The sequence below is a fragment of the Lynx rufus genome, unplaced genomic scaffold (assembly GCF_022079265.1).
Source record: "Lynx rufus isolate CCGP_SWC_20201006 ecotype Redwood Valley unplaced genomic scaffold, mLynRuf1.p SCAF_13, whole genome shotgun sequence".
Taxonomy (NCBI): domain Eukaryota; kingdom Metazoa; phylum Chordata; class Mammalia; order Carnivora; family Felidae; genus Lynx; species Lynx rufus.
Window position 1 is genome coordinate 8,539,499 of NW_025814827.1, and position 25,287 is coordinate 8,564,785.

The 25,287-nt window shown below is 50.8% G+C and overlaps 1 protein-coding gene across 1 annotated transcript in view; it reads left to right on the top strand.

Annotated features, from left to right (window-relative positions):
• Positions 1 to 14,020, top strand: part of ITGA11 (integrin subunit alpha 11) — a 126,189-nt gene extending 112,169 nt beyond the window's left edge. Inside the window, exons 21-30 of the mRNA XM_047074876.1 lie at positions 1,725 to 1,823; positions 3,204 to 3,280; positions 4,197 to 4,286; positions 5,426 to 5,516; positions 6,968 to 7,081; positions 7,291 to 7,377; positions 8,748 to 8,858; positions 9,203 to 9,298; positions 13,105 to 13,218; positions 13,949 to 14,020. Of these exons, the coding sequence (XP_046930832.1) occupies positions 1,725 to 1,823; positions 3,204 to 3,280; positions 4,197 to 4,286; positions 5,426 to 5,516; positions 6,968 to 7,081; positions 7,291 to 7,377; positions 8,748 to 8,858; positions 9,203 to 9,298; positions 13,105 to 13,218; positions 13,949 to 14,020 (951 nt within the window). The remainder of the gene's footprint in view (positions 1 to 1,724; positions 1,824 to 3,203; positions 3,281 to 4,196; positions 4,287 to 5,425; positions 5,517 to 6,967; positions 7,082 to 7,290; positions 7,378 to 8,747; positions 8,859 to 9,202; positions 9,299 to 13,104; positions 13,219 to 13,948) is intronic.
• Positions 14,021 to 25,287: the final 11,267 nt, after the last annotated feature.

Here is a 25,287-nt window from a genome sequence, read left to right on the forward strand (position 1 = left end):
TCAAAAGGGCCCTTCTAACAAGAATCGGAACAGGTTACTCCCCACTTTAAAATTGCCCATCATGCCCAGCTGCTTTCACAACAAATTCCAGACTCTGTTGTGGCATTCAAGGCCCATCCGCTTCCCCATCCATCACCTGCCACCTCTGCGCTCACCCCCACACCCTTAGTCCGACCACCACTGCTGCTTCCCAGCACACCTGCCTTCACACTGAGGCCCTACCCATGTGGTCCCCTGCCTGGACTCCCTCCCTCCTCTGCCTGACAGGCTCCTGTTTCTTCTTGGTTACCATTTTACAGAGAAGGAGACTGAGGCACAGAGAGGTGTTAAGGGGCCCGATCAGGAGCACAGAGCTGCTAAGTGGCAGGGTGGGGTTCCTCACGGCAGAGCACAGTCATGTCGTGTGTTCTCGAGTGCCTTCCCAAAGTGGCAGAAGGCCACGCAAGTCCCTTCAGCCCCACAGAAGTCCCAGGCACAGCCCTGTGTATGCCCCAGGGACATCCAGAGTGCCTGAGTGCTAGCCTGCTATAACCCGGAAGGCCTGCAGGGCATGAGAGAAGTCCTGGAGACGTGGTTATTGAGTAAACCCAGGACACCGCTGTCTTGTGTGGGTGCTGGGGGACCCAGGTCCCGTCAGACACAGCCTCTGCCCTCGGGGGTCCCAGAGTGTCAGTGTAGAGCCCAGAGTGTGGGGTGGGGCAGGCACAAGGGCCCTTCTGTCCTCACCTCCACTGCAGAACCACCACCAGTCGGTCTGTCAGGCCCAGGGCTGGGCCCCACCGCCAAGCCCCCCATAGCCCCATAGCGGCACCATGTGATGGCCTTTCAAAGTCCTGTCCTGCCCAGAGATTTTTGTATCTGTCTCAATTGGAATATTTAGGGGAAACTGAGCCTGAAACCTACATCCACCTTTCACCGCTTCCCTAGCCCAGACTTTACAGTCTCATAACCCCAGGGGCCAGGAGTCATGGGATTTTGTTTCTGTGGCAAAGGAGGGCTTTGAGAACAGAGGAGAGGCTCCTGGCTCCTTCACAGGATGCCTCCCAACCATCCCCAGCCCGGGAGATGCCCCTGACTCCCCATCATCCAGCCAAGGGGAACTCTAGTGGAGGAAGCACACCCTTAGCCAGAAACAAATGCGTTAGTCTGATCACATACATTTTGTACACACATAGGCAAAAGCATACCAACCTACATCTACATCCAAGGAAACACACATGTTACTTAGACATACAGCTTAGGGCCCAAGGGTGCAGGGCCCGCAGCGGGTACAAATCATCATCTAGCAAGCGATTACACCGTTCTGGGAATTGAACTAGGCACTGCATTTATATGCATTGTATCATTGAACGCCCATAGCGACTAAATGAGGTAGGTACTGTCATCCCCATTTCACAGGTAAGCAAAATGAGACCCAAGCAAATGAACGCACAGCCACCCAGCAGCATCGGTCTAGAGCGCTGTGAGTCCCCTCCTTCAGGACCTGTGTTGAGGAGACAGACGCCTGTGCTAGCCCAGTGGGGCCCCAGCTCAGATAGGCTGGGGGGCCCGGTGGTGTTTCCCCCTCAAACCCACCGCCACCCCCTTTCTCCAGGGCCCCTGTGGTCCCAGCTTCTTTCCAACTGCAGCTTCAGTACAGGCGTTGGGGGCGGCACGGGTGGCCCCCAGACCTGGGTCTCTGGCCCACCTAACTGCTGCCCACTGTGCCCTCCACCCACCTCCAGGACGACTCAGACGGCAGCATCGAGTGCGTGAACGAGGAGAGGAGACTCCACAAGAAAGTCTGCAACGTCAGCTACCCCTTCTTCCGGGCCAAGGCCAAGGTTGAGGCTGGGGGCAGTGTGGGGGTGGGACCAGGCGGAAACTGGGAGGCACTGGGAATGCAAGAGAAATGGAAGTGAACTGAGGGGAGAACAGAGGAGGGAGCAGGACGCCTGAGCATGCTTTTTAGTTTTTTCTCCCAGGAAATGACTCTTAAATGACCTAACTAGCCAGCCCCCCGCAAAAGAACATCCAGGCCCCTTCACCTCAGGGGGAGCCCTACCACTCCCACCCACCACTCTCCCCCCCCCCACCTTTTGGCCACTTAACCCCGCTGTCCTGTATCCTAACACAGCTTTTCAGAGTCCAGCCTCTGTCATCCTCCTGTGAGCATGGCAAGAGATTGGGAGAAAAGTTAACATTTCGTGAGCACTTACCATGTGCCTAAAAGTGCATGTGGAAAGTGGCTAGGGTGTGTGAGGGGAGAAGCAAGTTCGCCAGGAAGAATCTCCAAGTTCCAGACTCCAGATCGTGTGGCTTTTACCCATCTCCACTGGGCAGTGGGCAGCCACTGAAGGTTCTGGAGCAGGAGAAGATCTGAGACCAGGCTGCCTGTAAAGCAGGAATCAGAGCTTGAGGCAAGAGCTTGCCAGGGAATGGCAGCATGTTTCCAGGGCCCAGGTCTGCAGTGGAAGGAAAGGAGATGGGGCGAGAGGCGGGGGGCCATGAGGGCTCCTTGCCAAAGAACCCTCCAACTGGGACACAAGTCAAGAATGGGGCCTCAAGATCTCTTTAGAAAAACCCAAGAGGGCCAGACCCGGGAAAAGCACAGGAGCCTGTGAAAAGCCCCAGAGTGGAGCAGAAGGTGGCAAGGAGGGTCAGAGGGCACAGGGCAACAATCAGGGGACCCAGGCAAAGCACCTGGACTGGGCCATCAGCGTGGTGGGAGGACTGATGGACCAGGAGGCAGGTGCCTTATTAACGTGCTGGGTGGCCCGAAGCAGCCTCCCCCCTTCTCCTGGCCTCACCCCACCTCACCTTCATGTGGGAAGAAGGGGCCCGTGAGGCATCTTTCCACTGGCTTCTGGCCCCGCTTCCTGCGGCACCTGGTGATGGCCACCTCCCCTTCCCCACCCAGGAACTCCTGCAGGAGTCTGAAGTTGAAGTTGGACCTGCTACCTTCTAGTTGCCTGTAGTTGAAAACAAAAAAGGAAGTCAGAGGAGAGGAGGGCTGGCCCCACAGCCAAGAGAGCCCATCAGAGGAGCTCTGGTCCATGGCTGTCCCCGCCAGGTCCTGAGCTCAGCCGGCACCTGGCCCTCCCGCCCCCCAGCTGCTCCCAGTCAGCAGCTCCTCTCCCAGGGCAGGGGCAGGGGCAGGGAGGGCCAGGCCCAGACGCAGTTCCCAGCCACCCCAGCTCCAGCGACTGACCTCTTCCTCGCAGGTGGCTTTCCGCCTAGACTTTGAGTTCAGCAAATCCGTCTTCCTGCACCACCTGGAGATCCGTCTCACGGCTGGCAGGTCAGGGCCTCACCTGCTCCTTCTTCCTCCCGCTCCTCCCCGCTGCTCCTGGGCCCCCATTTGGCCCCTAGCAATAGTCCCTCCCTGCGCCCAATGGGATCCCTTCCAGGCCGTCCCCCCCTGCCCCGCCCTGCCCTGGGAACACCCCCGCCCACCCCCTGCCAATCCCCTAGCTTAGGCCAAACTCCTGCTTGCCGTGTTGCTGCCATTCTCCAGCCTGGGACAGCTGGGACACAAATAATAATACCTTCACCTTTATATAGCAATTTCGATAGCAGTTATTTTTAAAGCCCACGGTTACAAAACACCGTACATGTAATGGTCCTCACAGCAGCCCCTGAAGATGGGCAAAGCAGGGGATATCCTCACGGAGTAAAGGGAATAAGGTCCTTTCGGATGGAAAAATGTCAGGGCACCTGGGTGGCTCAGTTGGTTAAGCTTCAGACTTCAGCTCAGGTCATGATCTCACAGTTGGTGAGTTCAAGCCCCGCGTTGGGCTCTCTGCTGCCAGCACAGAGCCTGCTTTAGATCCTCTTGTCCCCATGTCTCTCTGCCCCACCCCAGCTTGTTCTCTCTCTCTCTCTCTCTCTCTCTCTCTCTCTCTTTCTCTCTCTCAAAATAAATAAACTTGAAAAATGTCCCAGGGGAAATCCCGGACAGAAAGAACACTGGATAAGGAGTGGGACAGCCAGTGTTCCACTCCCAGTTGCACTATGTAAATGCTGTGTGTCGTTAGGAAGTTCGTTCAACCTTTCTGAGCCCTCTTTTCTTTTCTTACCTGTAACTCGGGAGGTGGGGTGGGAATGACTCCTGCTCTGCCCGTTTTGAGGGGCTGCAGCCAGCCAGTCCGCTGTGCTGGCTGGGCTGGTAGAAGCGGGTTACTTCCTGACGGCTCGGTGGGGGGCTCTCCTTGCAGTGACAGTGATGAGGAGGAGAGCACCAAGGAAGACAACACCGCCCTCCTGCGCTCCCACCTCAAATACGAGGCTGATGTCCTTTTCACCAGGTGGGTGGGACCCCGGGGGAGGGGAGGCCTGAGAGAAGTGAGGCCTAAGATGGGGTACCCCTGGGGGGGGCCCTGATAAGGCCAGAGGTCTCAGGGGCCGGACTCCAGTGCCCAGGGACTGTGAGCCGGAGCCAGGGGTGTCCCTGAGGGGTGGGAGGGTGCAGCCCCCTCATCCGTGGTGGGCGGGTGCTATCAAAATAGCGGAAGGAGGAGACAAAGATCTGGCCTCCAGGGAGATCCCGGCAGGGGCAGGGGAGGAGGGCGAGGGCCAGGGCAGCCAGAGGTGTCCACCCCAAGTTCAGGCAGTGAGTGGGAGCATGATCTGTAGAGAATTTTTTTTTTTAATTTTTTTTTTTTAACGTTTATTTATTTTTGGGACAGAGAGAGACAGAGCATGAACTGGGAAGGGGCAGAGAGAGAGGGAGACACAGAATCGGAAGCAGGCTCCAGGCTCTGAGCCATCAGCCCAGAGCCCCACGCGGGGCTCGAACTCACGAACCATGAGATCGTGACCTGAGCCGAAGTCGGACGCTTAACCGACTGAGCCACCCAGACGCCCCTGTAGAGAATTTTAAAATAGTAATAAAACCTACTGAAAGCCCATCTGCTTTCCCTGACCATCTTGCACCTGCAGCTCTAAACAGCCAAATTGAGAAAATGCTCCCCCTCCCGCTCCCCGCAGGGCAAACTGCTCCCACCATCCTGTCCGGTCGTCCACTCCCCTCCGGGTACCACTGGCCCCCAGCCTGTCCTCTGGGAGCTCCCAGGCGGATGAAGCTGTAATAGCGACCACAGAGAAAGCAAGCTCAGGCCCTCCCTCGGCCACTGCTAGAGGCTGGAACGGGGCGTAGTGGGCGAGTTCGTGCTCCAAAGAGGCCAGGCCCCGGGGCAGGGATGTCAAATAATGGCCCTTCTGGTTCATGCCCGTCCCACACAGGAGGATGTTGCTAACTGATCTCAGCGTGCATTCCTCTGAGCCTCAGAATCCTTCCTGACACGGCTCTCCCGATGGACGCAAGAGGAAACCTATTTTTTGTGGTCAGGGAGAGCCAGGCACATGCCCACACCCTCTTTCGTTCAGTTAGCCATCTAGCCAACGTTGACTGAGCTCACGGCGGCCCTGTCCTCTGTCCCTGCAGGAGCAGCAGCCTGAGCCACTACGAGGTCAAGCCCAATAGCTCACTGGAGAGGTATGATGGCATCGGGCCTCCCTTCAGCTGCGTTTTCAAGGTAAGAGCCGAGGAGCCCCCGTTTGGGAGGGGAGGAATCTGGAATCATTGCTAGTGCCTGGGGTTCGGCCCAACCCTGTCACCCACTCACTGTGTGATTTTAGGCAAGTTCCTTCCCCTCTCTGGGCCTCGTCCAGAAAATAATGGGGCTGGACTGTGAGGATATTATCAGTGAAGGTTAAGTGCGGCTGCATAGGATTTAAAAAATGTAAAAAAAAAAAACAGTGGTCTAAATGGGCCAGGGTTTATTCTCCCCATAAAAGAAGTCTGGAGTTGTCAGCTTCAGGAAGTCATTCAGGATCGGGTCTCCCTTCTGGTCCACCATCCTCAACATGCGATTATCAGGGTCTCAAGTTCATCTCAGAGTCCAAGAGAGCTGCAGATCCAGCCATCACGTTCTCATTCCAGGAAGAAGGAAGGGGAGAAGAGCAGGCCCCTCCCTACTGAAGAAGGTCCTTAGCGGTTCTTCACACTTGTAGTTACCTAGGGAGGCGGGGAAACGTGGCGTTTGTCTCGGTGCCCGTCACTGAGGAAGGGGGGAGAAGGAGAATTAGGAGGCAGTTGAGCAGTCTGCAGTGTGGGCCCCCCGGAGCCTCTGAACTCCGCATGAGAGCCGGGGGCAGGCTGACAGCTGGGAACTGCACTTCAGACACACTGGTACCTGGCTGGCTGGTCCAGGAGGGGGTTAGCGGCCGCCCGAAGCCACACAGCTCCTACGTGGTCATGGCCTTGGGTTGCGACACCCAGTCCTTCTGATTCCAGAGCCCTGCTTGTAATCACTGCTGCTTAGACACCAGAGGTGTCGCGGCTAGAATGTGCGCCATTAATTAAAGAGTCTCTGTCGTAATAAATTCACGAGTGCTCCCACCGTGCCACCAGCACCAGGCTGCAAAGTCCCCACACCGGGGGAGGCTGAAGATGGAAGTGACCGGGGCGCCTGGGTGGCTCAGTCAGTTAAGCGTCCGACTCTTGATTTTGGCTCAGGTCGTGATCTCACAGTTTGTGAGTTCAAGCCCCCGGGTCGGGCTCTTTGCTGAAGGCGTGGAGCCTGCTTGGGATTCTCTCTCTGCCCCTCCCCACACTCTACGCTCTCTCTCAAAAAAAAAAAAAAGAAAAAGAAAAAGAAAAGAAAAAAGGAAAGAAAGAAAAAGAGAAGAAAAGAAAAGAAAAGAAAAACAACAGAAGTGACCTTGCCCTCCAGCCTCATGGCCCCACTGACCTGTCCTCGGCCTCCGGGACCCCGGCCCCTTCAGCGTCCTCACGCCCTCACACAACTTCACCCATGCAGCCCTCACCATGATTGGGCAGAGCTCCAGAACCTCTACAGTGAAAATGCCAGGGGGCGTGAAGGGGGCCTTCCCAGGCCTGGCCGCGGGCGTCGCCCCTATGCAGCTCCTCCTCCGCCCCTCCAGCTGCTGGGGGCTGTGCTGACCCCTCCCCCTCTGGCCACAGATCCAGAACTTGGGCTTCTTCCCCATCCATGGAGTGATGATGAAGATCACCGTCCCCATCGCCACCAGGGGCGGCAACCGCCTGCTGATGCTGAGGGACTTCCTTACCGACCAGGTACGGGCGCCCTGGAACCGGCTTAAAGGAAGGGACCAGTTAGGAGACAGACTTGCCCCCGGTGTGTCCCCAGGTCCTCCGACCTCAGCTCTTCCTCCCGGGACCAGGGCGGGCAGGGCCTTCTCGGGGAAGAGGAGGAGAGAGGGGCGTCTCGGGGTTGCTGAGTCTGCGGGTGCTCGTTGTGAGGCGGGTGTGTGTCCCTCGTGCAGGTGGACACGTCCTGTAACGTCTGGGGAAACAGCACCGAGTACCGGCACGCCCCGACGGAGGAAGACCTGAGTCGTGCCCCACAGCTGGTGAGTGTCCTGGGCAGCTGCTCCTGTCCTTGTCCGGTGGTCGGTCACTAAGAGCGTGTTGAGCGCAATGTGTCCCGCCTCAAGCGGAGAGGAAACGGGATGAAGCGAAGACACTTCTGGCTCTTAACGAGCTCACCATCTCACAGGGGCCATGAGAGTGAATGCCAAAGAAGCCAGGGGACAAGGCTGTGACAGGTGTCAAGAGAGGGGCAGTGGAGGAAAGGAACAGGGGGAGTCGACTGGCATCTATGCCTTAAAGGGCCAGCAGGACACAGATGAGCAGAGGGAAGGGGAAGGAGCCAGACAGGACAACGCTACGGAGGCCAGGACCTACATGGCTGGTAGTGGAGACATTGACCCCACCAGCTGGGCCTCCCTGTCCCCAGAGACGGCAGGCAGCTCGTGTCACCTCGCAAGGCCCTCCCCAAACACCTGCTAGTTTCCAGGCTTATGCTCCCAGGCTTGCCACTGTTGCCAGAAACCACTTTCTGAGCGCGCTCTCATTATTCTTCCCCAAAGATCTTAGCTGTTTTAGTTTTATTTCCCCCAAACGAGCGCCTCACAAAGCATTTTTTGGGTGTAGTGTACTTCCCTGAAGACCGGGCCTGGGGCGGGGGGGGTGGGGGGTTGAGGTGGCTGCAAGAAGGAGACTCAAGTTTAACCCAATGAATTCTGATTATTTGACGATTTCTTTGGTTTTTCTGTTACTACGGTATCATCTGCAAATAATAACAGTGTTAAGCTTTCCCATTCAATCCTTATAAACGGCTTTTCTCGGCTTATGGCTCCGGCTAGGACCTCCGGGGCAATGGGAAATAGAAATGACAACAGTCTTGTCTTGATCTTGACTTTTTTTTTATTTTTATTAATTTTTCATTATTAAACACGATGCTTGTAGTAGGGTTTTTATAAACACCCTTTATTCAGATTCAGGAAGTTTCTTGGGAGATTTTTTTTTTTATATATACATATCATAAAAGAAGTTGGATTTCCCCAAATGCTTTCTCTGCATCTGTTACAGCAGTCATACAATTGTTTGCTTTGATCCGTTTGTGTGGTGATGACATTGATAGGTTCCCTAACGTTGAACCAAAGTTCTCCCAGAAGACACCCAGTGCTGCACAACTTCAAGTACAGCATGTGCCATCCCCTGGCAGCCGCAGCCCATGTGTCCCCCACCCCCACCTCTCCTTGTCCCCTGTCCTCTGCGCCTCCTCCCCCAGGAGCAAACCTTGGGTGAGGGGTGGAGCTCAGCCATCTCTCTGGTGGCCCAAGCCTCTGCTCACATTCTCAGGTCATGGCTGGGCTAGCTGCCTCCCCCGTTCCCCCGGAGCCCAGCCGCTCACCCGGAGACCTACCTCCCTTTGCAGAATCATAGCAACTCTGACGTGGTCTCCATCAGCTGCAACGTGAGGCTGGCCCCTAACCAGGAAATCCATTTCCATCTGCTGGGGAATCTGTGGCTGAGGTCCCTAAAAGCAGTAAGTAGAGGGACGCCTGGGTGGCTGGGTCACTTGAGCATCTGACTCTTGATTTCAGCTCAGGCCATGATCCCAGGGTTGCAGGATCAAGCCCTGTGTCGGGCTCCGTGCTCAGCATGGAGCCTACTTGAGATATTCTCTCTCTCTCTCTCTCTCTCTCTCTCTCTCTCTCTGCGCCCCTCTCCCCTGCCCGCTCTCTCTATATATATAAAAACAAAAATAAATTAAAAGCAGAAAGTAGAGAACCTGGGCTAGACTCCAAGGAATAAGGGGAAGGGGGTGGGTGCTGGGGAGTCTCCCACCCAGGGAGGGGTCAGCTTCTGACAAGGCCTTTGATTGTACAGCTCAAGTACAAGTTGATGAAGATCACGGTCAATGCAGCCTTGCACAGACAGTTCCACAGTCCCTTCATCTTCCGCGAGGAGGATCCCAGCCGTCAGGTGAGTCCCCTGGAGACCCTGCAGACCTGAGCTTGAGCGGGGCCAGCTGGGGAAGGGGTCGTCCCTTCCCCTAGAGTTTCCTATACCCTCCACTCGTGTGTGCCTGCAGGAGAGAGAAGGACCCATCTGCCGGCAGTTAGCACAGCATCAGAAAAGAGGGGAAAAGCAAGATCAGTAGGACGTTAGGGGCAAAAGTAGGGAGGGAGCCGGAAGCAAGCATTCGCCCAGTGCCTGGGGCGGCAGGCTCTAGACCACAGTAGTCCCACGAAAGCAGAGAAAGAGAAAGAGTTCTGCACTAGAGGAAAGAACTGGAGCCCAGGCCCGCCTGCCCTGGCGAGGCTCATTGATTGACTCCACCGGCTGTGACGCTGGGTCTCGGGCCGGCTGGCAGCCTAGAATGAACATCCCACCCCTCTCCTCCCCATCCATTAGCACCTCAAATCTAAGGAACACACATGACATGCTTCAGAAGTCTGGTGCGAACCGAATTCCAAGGAATTCCAAGACCAAGGAATGCAGGATGTCTCTGTATTAGGACTCTTTTTGAATTAGATAAAACCAGATTGTCACAGACCAGACTGCCTCGAATCAGGGCCTCAGGAAGGGGGGTGAGGCTTCCTGCAATGCTCTCCTGAGAAGTTGGGCCTTGAAGAAAAGCCCAATCCTATGGAGAGACGGGCATCCTGGGCGTGGGACACTGCTGCCCTCCACTGGCCACGTCCCTGAACCGTGGCCTGGGTTCCTGCACCAGATGCAGAGTTAACCCCAGCCCCACCCCCAGGAGATGCTGGAGAGCAAAAGAGGCACGGTCAGGAGGACAGATGTTCATAAACAAGGTGGGGAGCTGCCAGGCAGAGGGGTCGCAGGTGCCAAAACCTAGAAGCAGCATTCAGGGGACCCACCTAAGGAGTTTTATCTGTTCATTCATCCGGCATTTGTTGGGTGTTCCTCCTATGACTCAAGCCCCCCGGGGATACAGAGATGAATTAAGCAGACCTGGGGATGAGGATAACAAAGCCATGGCTACAATGTGGGGGTGAGCACAGGGGCTGGGCTTGGGGGGCAGTCAGAGCAAGGGATGTCCGGGGAAAGCTTTCTGGAGCCAGGTCCACTTGAACTGAAGCTTAAGAGAGATGTTGGAATTCTGCAGTCAGCCAAGGGAAGAGGCATTGTACAGGCACCCCCACCCCCCCCACACACACACACAACCCCTGTCTCTACACCAGTTCATCTTTTAAATGAATTCTCGTTCTCCTTCAACTCCCACTGCCCCCCTCCCCCGCAAATCCCTCTTGTATTTATTTTTATTTTTTTAGAGAGGGATGGGAGACGTACAGAGAGAGAGAATCTTAAGCAGTCTCCATGCTCGGCACAGGCCCAACACAGGGCTCGATCCCATGACCCTGGGATGGTGACCTGAGCCGAAATCAAGAGTCGGATGCTCCACAGACTGAGCCACCCAGGCGCTCCCCCCGACCAAAAAAAATCTTTCTTATACTCTCTGGATGCCTCGCTTCTCTTTTAGAAACCCAGCAACCCATAATGTAAGCCCCAGAATGTGTGCCAGGTGCCGGGGGTGGGAAGGCAGAGAAGGTCCCAGCCTTTACGGAAGGACAGAGAACATAGAAGGGACCTGCCGTTTGTTGAGCCCTAAACGCTGCACCAGGCACTGTCACAGACACTTTGCACGTTTCCTTGCTCACTCCTCAGAGCACTGTGAGGTACTCCCCACCTCCATTTCTCAGACACGGAAACTCAGGCTAGGTGAGATAAGGCAGAGAGTTGAACCGGGAGTCAGTGGCTGAGCCGGGACTCCCCCCTGCTGCAGGGGTTCGTTCATGCAGCCATTCGGCATGTGGACCGAGCTCCTGCTCTGTCCCAGGCACTGAAAATAGAACAGCGAACAAAACAGATACCACCCTGCTCCCCTGGGGCTGACGTTCTAGATGGGAAGAAGGGCAAGACACGTGAATATATCACTGTCAAATGGTGATACGTTCTGTCCCGAAAAATGCAGGCACCTAAAGGTGGAGACTTGGGGCGGGGTGGGGGGGGCGGTTCTATTTTATACAAGGAGATTGGGAAAAGCCTCCTTGATAAACTAACATCAGAAACTATGAAGAAGAGGGGTGTCGCGTTGCTATTCGGGGGGGAAAGTGCTGCCGGAAAGGGAGGGACAGCAATACAAAGGCCTCCGGTGGACGTGTGCTGGCATGCTGGAGGGCCAGGTAGCTGCAGGCTTGGAGCAGAGAGAGCAACGGGGGGGCAGGAGGTGAGGCCAGCGAGATGAGCAGCACCAGAGAGGGTGAGGCCTGGCAGGCGCACGCGAGGACTCTTCTTTTCCACCCTGCGTGGGGGGCTGGAGCAGAGCAGAGAATAAATATGCCTTCGTCAGGCTGCCATGCTGAGGACAGACTGCAGAGGGCGAGGCCGGAGGGGGGAGGCAGTTAGCCGGCTCCTGCAGCCTCCAGGGGGACACAGGGGGCTCAGTCCAAGCAGGTAGCCCTGGAGGCGGGACTCCCACATTCTGGGCGCTTCAAAGGTAGGCCAGACAGACTTTGCTGGAGTCCATGTGGATGCAAAGGTAGGAGTCAGTGACGAGTACAAGGCTTCTGGCCTGAGCGACAGCGAGGAAGGACCATGCTGGCATTTGCTTTCATGGGAAAGGCGGGGATGGAACAGGGTTGAGGGTACAGAGTGGGATCAAGAGTTTGGACACCTGTTAAAGATGCCGAGCAGGCCAGGAAGACAGGAGGATAGGAGTGTGGAGAGTCCCGATAGAAGGGAGAAACGTGACGGCAGTCCGCGTATAGGTTTTTAACGTTTATTTATTTTTTGAGACAGAGAGAGACAGAGCATGAATGGGGGAGGGTCAGAGAGAGGGAGACACAGAATCCAAAGCAGGCTCCAGGCTCCGAGCTGTCAGCACAGAGCCTGACGCGGGGCTCGAACTCACAGACTGTGAGATCATGACCTGAGCCGAAGTCGGCCGCTTAACTGACTGAGCCACCCAGGCGCCCCTGGCGTATAGGTTTCAAAGCCTCACAATGGAGTGAGTTTGCCCAGGGCTGTGTTATGCTTTCCATGGCCCTGAGCACTTTTACCTTCGAAGACCCTTCCTCCTTAGAAATAATTTAAATTAGGAGAGCCTGGGTGGCTCAGTCGGTTAAGCATCTGACTCTTGGTTTGGGCTTAGGTCACGATCTCACAGTTTGTGAGTTCGAGCCCCACATCAGGCTCTGTGCTGACGGCACGGAGCCTGCTCGGGATTCTCTGTCTCCCTCTCTCTCCGCCCCTCCCCTGCTTGCTCTCTTCCTCTCTCAAAAATAAACATTCGAAAATAATAATTTAAATTATTTTATGACAAATATATATAAAGACATATAAGCCAGGCAAGAGATTATATTTGTTTTTCCCTCGAATTTTAAAAGAAATTGGAACATTTTCATGGGCCCCTAAAAGCACTAAGGGCCCTGAGCTCCCTGTGCCTACTGGGTAAGACAGTGCTCAGCTCACCAGGAAATGACTGTAGATAAGGAAGAGGTCCCAGGACAGAGCCATGGAACATGGCACAGAACCCAAGGCCAAAGGCAGAAAGTTTCAAAGAGGAGGCAGGATCACCTGGGTCATTTAACTCAGGTGTCCTTTGTGCAAGGGCTGGGTCCTCTGAGGCCTCCGCAGGCTGGGTGCCACCCATGCCTCCAGCAGATCCCACCAGGCACTAGGCATCGCCTGCACCCCGGCTGCCCCCCCCCCGGTCCCCAGGACAGTAATGCTGTTGACCTGGCGCACTCCTCCCCTTACAGATCACGTTTGAGATCTCCAAGCAAGAAGACTCTCAGATCCCCATCTGGATCATCGTGGGCAGCACGCTGGGGGGCCTCCTGCTGCTGGCCCTGCTCGTCCTGGCACTCTGGAAGGTGAGGCCCCAGCAAGGTGGTGGTGGAGAGCAGCATCCTGGCTGGTCGGCCCAGGCCGGGTGGGGGAGGGGGGCTCCGGCCTGCAGGCTCTGTGGCCAGCCCACGCGTTCTCCTCCCTGTGGGAGCTGGCACCCACCCGGCCTCCTCCCGAGAATGTGCCTCCTGCTACCTAAGCACCCACATCTCACCACAGCAGGCAGATTGGCTAAGGCCTCCAGAGGGCCGTCAGTCTGTGGCTCTGACCCTTTGGTGGGTTCCTTTGAGAACCTGACGGGAGCTCGGTCTTCTCTTCGTGGAAGCAGCAGCAAGTACGCAACCACAAAATTTCTCCAACAGTCAGGCGGTTAACAAGCCCCCAAACCTCTCTCTGTCACTGAGCCTCAGGTGAAGAACCCCTGGTCTCAACCTTCTGTTACAGATGAGCCGAGGGAGGCCCAGAGAGGGTTGTTGACCAGGGCAGGGTCACACAGCATGACTTCTTGCCTCCCGACCCTGGCTCCATCCACTCCACTGCAATCCCCCCTCACCAGTTAAGTGGCCCATTGCGTGGCCCACCAAGGGAGTTCTGCTGGGCTGGGGTGGGGGCTGGTACTCAGTGTTAGCTGGGGTATTCGGGGAAGCCTTCAACAGGAAGAAGTCTTAGGAGCGTTAGTGGGGTGAAAGCAGGTGGGAGAGACAGGTCTTGTCCTCCCTGCCCACCCCTGAGACTTCTCCCTTTGCCCCCCCACAGCTCGGCTTCTTTAAAAGTGCCAAGCGCAGGAGGGAACCTGGCCTGGACCCCACCCCCAAAGTGCTGGAGTGAGGCTCAGAGGAGGCTGCAAGTTGATGGGGGCCAGGACGCCAGTCCAGGCAGTGTACAGGCCCAGGCCCGTGGCCCGCTGAGCTGGGGTGGAGAAGACGCCAGCTCGCTTTGCACTTGACCTCATCTCCTGAGAGACCAAGCCTGCACCCTCTGAAAGGAACTCAAGCCAGTTTTAAGAGGGACTGCTCTACTGGGAGGCCAAGACACCTCCAACACAGATCCCTGGTGACTTAAAGGGACCCCTCCCAAGGCACACCAAAGCCTCCCCTGGGCTTGTGGGGGCATTTGCTGCCTCCGCCACTAGGTGCTAGGAATTCATAACTGTCCCATCCTCAGAAGAAACCGGCAGAGGAAGAAGGCAATGCAAACCCATTCTTCACACTCCAGGCCTCGAGTCCCAGCAGGACCCAGTGGGGCAGCAGATCTGAATCCTGGGCTGTCCTCCCACCCCCCACACCCCACCCCGGCGCTCCCCAAGGCTCTCAAGTCCCACTCACCCCTTCCCCAGGCAGGAGAGCTGCCCCTGAATGAACCCCCGCGGCCAAGGGCTTGGTGGTGACAGCTGCTGGACAGGGATGAAGAAAGACCCTGGGGCATGGAGACTGTGACGGACGGGCAGCTAGGACACAGAATATGGGGCGCCCACCCCGAGATGGGAGGCAGGCGGGCCCTCCACCCCCGCACATACCCCTCGGTGGCTTTTGTTCCTCGTACCCCACGGGAGCCTGCAGTCGGCACACTCCCTGGGTCCCCCGTACCTACTTGGGTCTTCCCGCCTGCCTGCCCTGAGCGCGGCACAACTCCAGGCCTGGCAGTGGGGTGGCGGGAGGGTGCGTGCCCCCCCCCCACAAGCACACACAGCCTCCCGTCCCCCCTTTCCGCCCACTGCCCCCCGTGCACAAGAGAAGGGCTCAGCCAGCGCTGCTAGAATGCACTCTGGTGCTCTCTGGAATGCACTGGTTAAAGCTGGTGCAGGGACACCCAAGTCTATGGAACCTCGGTGGCAAATATCTGATCCTGATCCGCTGGCCCATGGGACAAGTGGTACCACCAATGATGGCGCCTTGAGGACAATAGGCACGCCCGGTGCCCAGCGAGTAATTTATGCCTTAATCTTGTTTTGAGATAGAAATGAAAGGGGGATGCATCAAAGGCATCTGTCCCCCTGTCCCATAGTACGACCTTTACTGTCGTAAATATTTTTTAAAACTATAGAAAAAAAAAATACAGTGATTGAAAACAACCAAGGTGCTTGCTGTCTCCCATTCTGTGGGCAGGGCTTATCCTGGGGAGCCAGAGTCTTTTCTCTGAAGGAAAGGAGGTGGCTGGGGGGCCCCTGCTTTCTTCCCATTGTCTCTAAATGTTTGGAAGGGGCTTGTCCACCATTTGGTCCCTACAACATCCCCTCCAAATGGCTGCCTGATCTGGGATGGACATCTCCAGGGATGGAACACTTCCTCCCGCCCAAGACCACCAGCTCCCCCTTCACCCATTTGGATGGTTGAAGCCCACAAGTGACTGTAGCTTCCAGTCCTTAGTTCCGGCTCCTCCCTCTCTGGCCTCCCAGACTTCTCCAGGCTAGCGTTTCAGTGCTGACCTCATACTCCGGAACTTCTTCACCTTTACACACAGGCTGCTCTTCAACCAAGTGGGCTCCCTTCCAATCTTGTGCCATTGGAGTCCCAAGAGGCCAGAGGTAGAAACTTACAAATTATTTGATCTTGTTCCCCCATGGATGAGGACACTCCGAACCAGAGCAGTTAAGAGATAGCCCTAGGATCCCCAGCAAAACCCACACTCATTTTAGGACTGCGGTCTCTCAAGTAGGGTAGTCATTACAGCCCAGCCTGGGGGGGAGGGGGGGGGTTGGGGAGGGGATTACTAAAGGAGCAGAAGGCATTAATACAAAGTAACTATGGGAATATTTGTTCTCAAATGGTGACCCCCAAATCAGAAGGCCCCATTTAGAGTCAAGTTTCGCTGGAGTCTTGCCCTCGTGAATGGAGCACCTGACTCAAGGATGCTCCATGAACCCACACTCACACGTATGCCATTACGTGTGATTTAGACCGAGTCTTCTGTCTGGTACCATCAACTCTGAGAGAATGCTTTCACGTGAAACCTGCCTTTTAGAGACTGGCATTCACCTTTAAAAAGTTGCTATGTGCGGCCACGCTGCAGGACAAACAAAACGTATCTGCAGGTCAGACGCAACCCAGAAGTGGCCAAATGGGAACCTCCAGCCCATCGGAGGCCACCTTTATCCCCAGGGCTCCGCGGCCCCTTCACGCCCCTCCCTGGCCCTACACCAAGAACAACTAACTGGTCAAAAGGCGGAACTTTGTAACTTCAAGGCCTTCAGCCATCCCCTCGTGTCTCTCTCGTCTGTTTCTCTTATCAATCCTTTCTGAATTTATCTGCTCTGGGGTATAAATGATCAAGACAGACCTTACAGAGTTCCTGGTAGGGCCACGATGCATTTAACAGGGAGCAAACTCACGCTACAGCGGTTCTCTGGCCTGAGGAGCTCTAAAAGATGTCTATGCAAGGGTCCACCGCAGGGATTCACATGTAATTGGGAGAGGGGCCAAGGCATCAGTTTTGTTGTTTTAGAGTTCCTCTGGTGACAGATGTGCCGAGCTGAGGTCAACAGGCAGGTGAATATATAGGCTGGAAAACAAATAAGGGGTTAACACACATAGGTGCCCTTCCATTATGAGCACTAGGGACTATGCTGTCGTTCATAATATTCAAGTTAACCTGACTCCAGCCTAGAGTTGGGAAGACTTTCTTGTTCCAGCAAGTCTCTGGAGAGGGATCTGCTACAGACTTCACCCAGTTCTCCTGGGTCTCCAGAGCCCCGAGGGGACTCTGGGAGAAGTTGAACCCATCTGCTATTGTCTGGAGGAGAGACGGAGAGCAGTCTCCGAAGCAGTTTTGGCATTTAGTGGCAAGCAGCCCAAAATGCAACTGCAGATCAACATAAAATTCATATTGTGGTTCACAGATGGATATTATTAGCAATGCTCTATTCCGTAGTTAAGAATATTTATGATGGAGCTAAGGGCTGAACTCCGAGTGCTGACATAAAGTGGAACCAAGTTAAAAATGGTTCCGTCTTTTAAAAGCTTTATCAGCATCCTAGATGCTACTCTAAACAAGCTGCTTTGACTTTCAGGTGGCCACGGGATACTTGCGTAAGCAAGCCTATAGCAAACGAGTGCATAGGAGAAAAACACATGGGTCAAGGTCTCTTATAAACCAAACACCAACAGAAGATGGTTTTAGAATTCGGTCCACGGATTCTCAGGATTTCCTAAGTTCTAGGCTCTCAGAGAGGAGAAACACAGGAGTTGTGAAGTGAATCCTGGGCGATGTTCTATGAGGTCTCACTGCTGCTCTAACGTGTGGGGGGGAGGCAGGCTCTCAGAAAAGATGCGGAAACTGAGGTGCAGGGCTTGGGTAGACAAGAAAGGCCTCAAGCCCTGTGCCATCACCGCCCAGTGCTCTGCAGGGAAGCGGCCATCAATTCTGGTGTCCCTCGGTTCCAGCCGGCCGCTTCTTTCTGGCATCAGATGGTGTGGACATGTAAGCTTGGAGGGCAAACCGTGCCTGCTAGAGCAGATCATCTATCCAGAGCTGAGCTTCTCAGAGTGGGATTCCACGGCCGCCCTGATCAGAACCACAGACCAAGTTCTACCCCAGACCTCACGGATCCAATTTCCTGTCAGGTAATGCTAAGCACATTACATTTATAGAACCAGCAATCCAGAGCCACAATATTCTCTAGACGTCATGGTCAGTTTCTTAAACAGTGGCGCCTTCCTCAGCTGCCCTTGGGTCACACGATAGCTACCAGGTGGAAGGGGCAAAGTGCGAACACAAACACAGCAGAGAGGGGACAATAAAAGCGGAAGGGCTTTCCACAGAAGGTATGGAACTGGCCTTTCCTAGAGGTCTTTAAAAGACAAGTTGCTGTCTCCATCAGCATTTAGCATTTAACACTTAGCATCAGTGCTCTCCTGGAATACAAAACTAGACTTCTAGACTTCAGCCAGTCCCCCGGATTCAAGCCCCAGGGTGCCAAGCAGCCTGTAAGAGAAACAGCCAGCTTAATCGTGCTCTTTTTCCTGCATGACTCACTGCAACCACACCTCACCCTGTACAGGAAGTGGCCAGGTCTCTCCAACCACCAGATATGCCTTGGGTGACTTAACTTAATACAGCTATTAGTGGGGAGTGGTCTCCTGTTTTCATTCACTACCACATTGTCCTTCGTTTTCACCTCCAGCCGAGGTCGTGTCAGCCCTTTACTCTGTACTACTTTTTACCGTTTTTTTTGAAATCTCAAAAAATTGTCCTACTGTGAGTATTTACGTCATCTAGACTCTTCGCAAGGGGCAGTCGGGCTTAATTGACCACATTAAAACCGGCCAGTGCTCTCGTGTCACCATCTATTCCATTAGCTTTGACATCACACTAAAGTAGGACACCATGTTCCAAACGGAAACTGAAACAGGAACAGGAACGGACGAGTTTTGCTAGTAAAGCGTGGAGAGGGGGTTAGAAGCCTGGCACTTGGGCTCTGTAACTTCTCAGGAAGGTACAGGCTAAAATGTCCCCAGCAAACTCACCAGGTTCAAAGTAGGGTAGAAGCAGGAAAAAAACATTTTCTTAAAAAAGAAGGGGGCATTGTTCCTTAACGGATTCATCCTTTCTAAATCAGCTGTGCACGTTCTTTGCCCCTATCTCCCTGGTACCACAGAAAAATACGACAATCAACAACTCAAATGACACGGTTTCCTGAAAGGTTTTCAGAAAATGGCCCAAGCCAGAGTCAAAAGGTAGCATCATAAACTTTTATTTGGGAAATTAAAATGAAGATCTGAGGAAAAACAGAAAATCAGATTTCAAATAGGGGCATCTGGCTAGATGACAAGCTTATCAAGGGCAGGGACCATGTTTCTTATTTTTGTACGCGCATCCCTGATACAGCGTGTCTGCTGGAGGCAGGAACACGCCCCAGTACTGCACTCAGGACAGACCAAGCACGCCACATGCACAAAGCACAGAGAAATTAGAATAGCTAGTTTTGTCTATGCTTGTCAACATGCAAAGTCTTTATGAACCACCTGAAATTTACATCTCACACAGGCATTTTCTAGATTAAGTACCTGATGAAATATATTACTGCCAGTATTTTCTTTAGTCTGATCGTCTGTTACTTTAATACAGCAGACATTACTTGAAACACAGAAAAAAAAAATGATTTAGAATTTGTCTGGATGATTTCCGGAGTCCAGCTGGGTATTACAGCCGGCTCAGACCTGGCAGAGATGCTAAGAGGATCTTTGCTTGTGCCAGCCTAATAGTCTGAGAGTGAAAGAGCACTGCTCCGTGAGTCAAGACCCAGAGCTGACCCTGGGCTCTGACATTCAACCCTTGTATGACCTTACATGGACAAAACACTTCTTTCTGGGTTTACATCCTCAGCTATAAAACGAGAGACTTGAACTACATGGTTTTTTCAGGTCTTTAGGAAGGGACTGGAATGGCTACCCTAAATCTAAATTTTAAAACAAACATGTGCCAAGGATGTGCTCCAATACCACCACTTAATACTCTTTGGATAATCTTAACCAATATTAATTGGTTCTATAATTCTATAAGAAATATAGAATATGAATACTGAAATAAGAGGCAAAATAAGCTTCACTTATAAATGATGATTAGTGTATCTGCGACATCCAAAAGCAATGAACAATTTCATTTTTCAAAAAAAGGCAAATCCATTAAAATGCCTATGTAAATGGGGCACCTGGGTGGCTCAGTCGGTTGTGCATCCGACTTCAGCTGGGGTCATGATCTCGCAGTTGGTGAGTTCAAACCCCACGTCGGGCTCTGTGCTGACAGCTCAGAGCCTGGAGTCTGCTTCGGATTCTGTGTCTCCCTCTCTCTACCCCTTCCCCGCTCATGCTCTGTCTCTCTCTCTGTCTCTCAAAGATGAATAAACGTAAAAAAAAATTTTTTTTAATAAATAAAATAAAATGCCTATGTAAAAACATTAACATTTAGAAGTATGTGATTGAAAAAAAAAAAAGCTCCTACCCATAATATAAACACAGAACCTAATAGTAAAAGGAATATATTTGTAAGAACTTCACTAAAAAAAAAAAAAAACCTTAAAAAATCTCTAAGAGACATAAGACTTCACTAACTGGGACTATCTCTCCTTTGGATAAAAAGGCTCAGACTTACAGAGACAGCAAGTCTCCCTAAATTAATCTCTTAACGCTAAACAAAATCAACTTTCAACATGACGTGACACCGGAATTCATCTGCAAAAATAAACATACAATAATAAAAAAAACTATATTCCCTCCCCAAAAGAAGACAAATGAACAATTAGCCCCACTAGTATTAACATTTAACATTACCCAGGCACTTCACTATGTCAAGCACTTTGTTACTGTTAGGTAAGCATCTTGATTCTCTTGTTTGCTCATCACAGTCCAAGTTAAATATTATCATCCCGATTTACAGAAACTAAGGCTTGGACAGAAAAGTAACTTACCCCAGGCCACAGAGCTTGTAAATGATAGAGCCGTGACAATAATCCCCAGTCCACCACACTGCGAGATCAACAGAATAAAACAGAGAACCCAGAAAAAGATCTCATTACATAATGGAAATTTGGTTTATGACTGGTATCAGTACCAATCCAGCTATTCGGCTAGCTGGATCCTTACATCAAAATAAATTCCAGATAGATAAAAGATTGATTTATTTTAATGGTTCTTTGAGAGAGAGAGAGAGAACGAGAGTACATGAGTGGGGGATGAGCAGAGAGAGAGAAAACCCCAAGCGGGCTCTGCACTGTCACTGAGGGAGCCCGACACGGGGCTTGTTCTCACAAACCAAAGCCGAAATCAAATCAAGTGTTGGATGCTTAACCAACTGAGCCACACAGGCGCCCCTCAGATAGATAAAAGAGGAGGAGGAGGAGGAGGAGGAGGAGGAGGAGGAGGAGGAGGAGAAAAAGAAGAGAGAGAAGACATGGAAGGGAGAAGCCATAAAAGCATTAGAAGAAAACATGGGTAAAAAAGATTTATCATCTTGGAATGGAGACAACCTTATAAGCAAGATACAAAACTCAGAATCCATTTTAAAAAATTATAAATTTGGCTACATAAAAATGGAAACTTCTGATATAAAAGCAACTATATTCAAAGTCAAAAAACAAACTACAAACTGTGACATATGACAAAGAAAATTTCCCAAAACTTCCAAAGAATTTCTAACTAGTAAGAAAAAGACTACAACCCAAAAGCAAGCAAAAGAAATACAAATGGGCCAGTAAATATATGAAAGTGTCAACCCCATTCATAATAAAGGAACACAAATCAAAACCATGAAATACTATTTTTCATTAGTCACCTTGGCAAAAACTAAATGGTTAGATAAAATCTGATGTAAGAGTATAGGTAGATGGCAGGCAATTTAATGTTCTCTATCAAAATTCTAAATATTCAGTCACTAAACCAGAAATTCCAGTGCTAGGAATGAATCTGTTCTATGAACATAGTATATAAGGATGTTCACTGAAGCGTTATTTAGAATATCAATAAATTGAAAACCTAGAAGTCCAACAACAAGGTCTGGCTAAATAAATGTTAAGTCCACCCACAGAATTAAATCTATAAAGTTGCTTAAAAAAACAAAACAAAACAAAACAAAACTACACACCAAAATGAAAAAGCCTAAGATATAGTAAATGTAAAAGACAAGATGCAGAATAGAATAAGAAAAAGTCCATTTGCATTTTTTAAAAAAATGAAAAGGAGAAAAAAAACATATATGCACACAAAAATTCTGGGAAGCTATTCAAAAAAACTAGTAATAGTGACAGCCCTCTTAAGAGTCTAAATGAGGGGCGCCTGGGTGGCGCAGTCGGTTAAGCGTCCGACTTCAGCCAGGTCACGATCTCGCGGTCCGTGAGTTCGAGCCCCGCGTCGGGCTCTGGGCTGATGGCTCAGAGCCTGGAGCCTGTTTCCGATTCTGTGTCTCCCTCTCTCTCTGCCCCTCCCCCATTCATGCTCTGTCTCTCTCTGTCCCAAAAATAAATAAACGTTGAAAAAAAAAATTAAAAAAAAAAAAAGAGTCTAAATGAGAGGGAGGCAGGTAGAGATGAGAAGGGCATTGTTTTGTTTTGTTTTTTTACAATTTGAATTTTTCTTTACTATCTGCATTTTTTCCCCAGGCACATATAACTCTGACAACTCTTTTTTAAATAAATTCAACAAAAGATCATCTCAACTAAGGCACACTGAACAATAAAGACACAAACTGCAAGGCAGGGTTGGTTTTTTTTTTTCAAACATTTACTGAACACAAACACCGGTTTTTTTTTTCCTTTTACACAGCAATATTGTTAGTTTCAAATTAGCTGGGCTATTAGGACTGTCAATTGCCACGAAATTAAAAATGATTCTACATGTCAAACTCAAATAGAAAATGTCATGCAATATAATCACTAACAGACCTCTGGTGCAGTCAGCAAGTTCACTATGTTTATTAAAGTCACGTAAATGGTTTGACAAAAGTGCACAAGAGAATGACATCACTGGTTTGTTATAAATCACAGTGAATTACTAGAATACAACAATGTAGTTCCTCAATGCGGAGGATTACAGGATGGGGTGAATATTATAAAGGATAGGATCTTTTCAACACATTAGGCCAGTCAGATTTTACTCCCCAATGATGTACCTCTGAAAAGAGTGGTTAGCAAAGCTGAGGGGTTTTCCTCATCTTTTCTCCTCCACCAATTACTAATAAGCCACAACAAAAAAAGCCATGCGCAAGTTTTACAACACCTGATAAAAGACAGATACAAAACCTTGTTTACTTCATCACTGGGCAAAGCTTGCATCTTTGCTCCTTCATTTTGCTGATTAGGCCACTCATCACATGACTCACCCCTAAATGAAAAGCTGTTAATAATTTAGCAATACTCACCCCTGTACACACATCAAGATATACTCCCCATAACCATCAAGTCAATGTCCCTTCCCTGCACATTAACACAAATGAACACACCACAAACCTAGGACTAGAGACCACATTTACTTTACAGTTTTAAAAATTAATGTATCTACCATCACTATCAGTGGACTTATTCCAGATCCCCTATTTGGGACAGAGGATGCTGTACGTACAACCCAGGCCATCTGAAGACTTGGGCAAGTCTGCCAGACGTGTATGACAAAGCCCTGCAAGGTGCCATACGTACCTAGGAGCTTTCTACCTTCCCGAAAGGGTATCCAGAGCAGAGCTGTGCGTTTTCAGAGTGGAAATAAACACACAGCTTAACATCCTATGGACTGGTAACTTTCCATAGAGCAAAAGGCAGAGTTTTGTTTTCTTTAACCCATTTCAGTGTTACAGCATAGTCAGTGAGGAAAACAGAAGAGTCATCTGTACATAGATACTTGTGGCTAGACTAAAAAGGAACATTTAGGATTTTTACAGAAAATCTACCATAAAAACAAGCCCTTTCTACTTTTGTCCACCTACTCACTAGTTCAATCACTGGCTGCTTCTAAACCCAGAAAACTGTAACTCAAGGGCCAGCAACTCACCTCCTCACCGCGCCCCGTTCCCAAAAAGGAAAGTTTCTGCACGAGTAATCCAAAATGGTCCTATCCATAAAGTAGCTGCCTCAACTGCAGTGGAGACTGGTAACGGCTGTCATTCCCTTGGGATATGTAATTTGCAAAACCACTTGCCAGACACAGAGTTGATACTTAGGGAGCTGCACCCCCCGGAATCGTTTGTTACTTCAAACAGCGCTATAGTACCTACCTAGGTTGCCCCTAATTATCGGTTATTAATCAACTAGTAGTCCACTGAAACAAAACCCTTCCCAGAAACAAGCAAGACCAAAGCTTGCTTTTTTGGCTCGTTTGTTTGAAGTTCCCACGGCAAAGAACCTTAAGGTAGTGGGACTGTGGCCTGCTGGAGCAATCCAGAGTAGAGTGAAGAAAACCATGTGGTGTCAGAGTTCTCACGACAAAAATTTCCCCCTTCTTTAATCAATTGAGGGGATGGATTTGCTGCCCATTCCTTGAGTTGAAGAGTCACCTAAATTCAAGGGTTCAGTTTCACCAACTCTTATTTAAAAACGGAAAACCCACCTAAGTTTCACCTCGTTTGCCCAGATATCCATCCTCCTGGGCCTCTCGTTCAACCAAATTTATAGGACAATTACTGAGCAAGACAAAGAAGTTTTGACTTAATTTGTAATATTATCAAGGAAGACTTACGATCCGAAGCATACTTCTACCAATAATAAACAGAAAATGACAAAAGTGGCTGGAAAATGGAGACAGCCTGGAGTTCTCATGAGCTGAGATACAGAACTATTGACCTTTCTTACCGATTTATTTTCCTTAAAAAAAAAAAATAATAATAATAATAATAATAAATTTTTTAAAACACACAAAACATTTAAGCTTGGGAAGGATTTGGCTAAACATACTTAAAATAATTCTACCAAAAACAAATAAAACAGGCATGTAGATCACTTGTTTCAAGAATGGTTTTATACAGATGTTTCACAATACATATTTGGATTTATTTTACAAGACAGAATTAGATCCTTAGCAATGGAGTGCACAACATACTACGACACTACAGTAGAAAAGTATGTTACCATTAGCAGAGCTCACAGTTTATTCCCACTGTCTTCACACTCTCTCTCCAACCTTGTCGGCACTCCAGTCAGCAGCTGCGCTCTCCAGCATGCATCCCTTCTCAAAAGCACTGTCATTAAATTTTGATGTCTGAATATGTACATATAATCATCATCCTCATTTTATGAATATGTAAGATCTAAAAGAGTGCTGGTCCTGGGTAGCCAGAGGGATGGTTTTTTTAAAACATGCAACATTATCTGATATTTTAAGTTTTGGTGTTTAAAAATCATACACATTCATAATGGAACCAACTGAATACCAAGTATCATAGCCATTCCTCAGACTGTCAGAGACACAGGCCTTGAAGTCTGAAAGATACAGGGTCTGACCTAAGCTGTGGAAAAGGTGTGATTCACTCACCTTGAGGACGTGCATTTTCTCTTTCAGGCCACGAGAGTTGCCAAGAGCAAGGTACAGTATTTCCTTGATTTGCACCGGAAGGATCATCAAGGCCAGTAACTTTCAAATTAGGGCTCTTTCAAGTATCTCCCTTCAAACCATCCTGAAAAC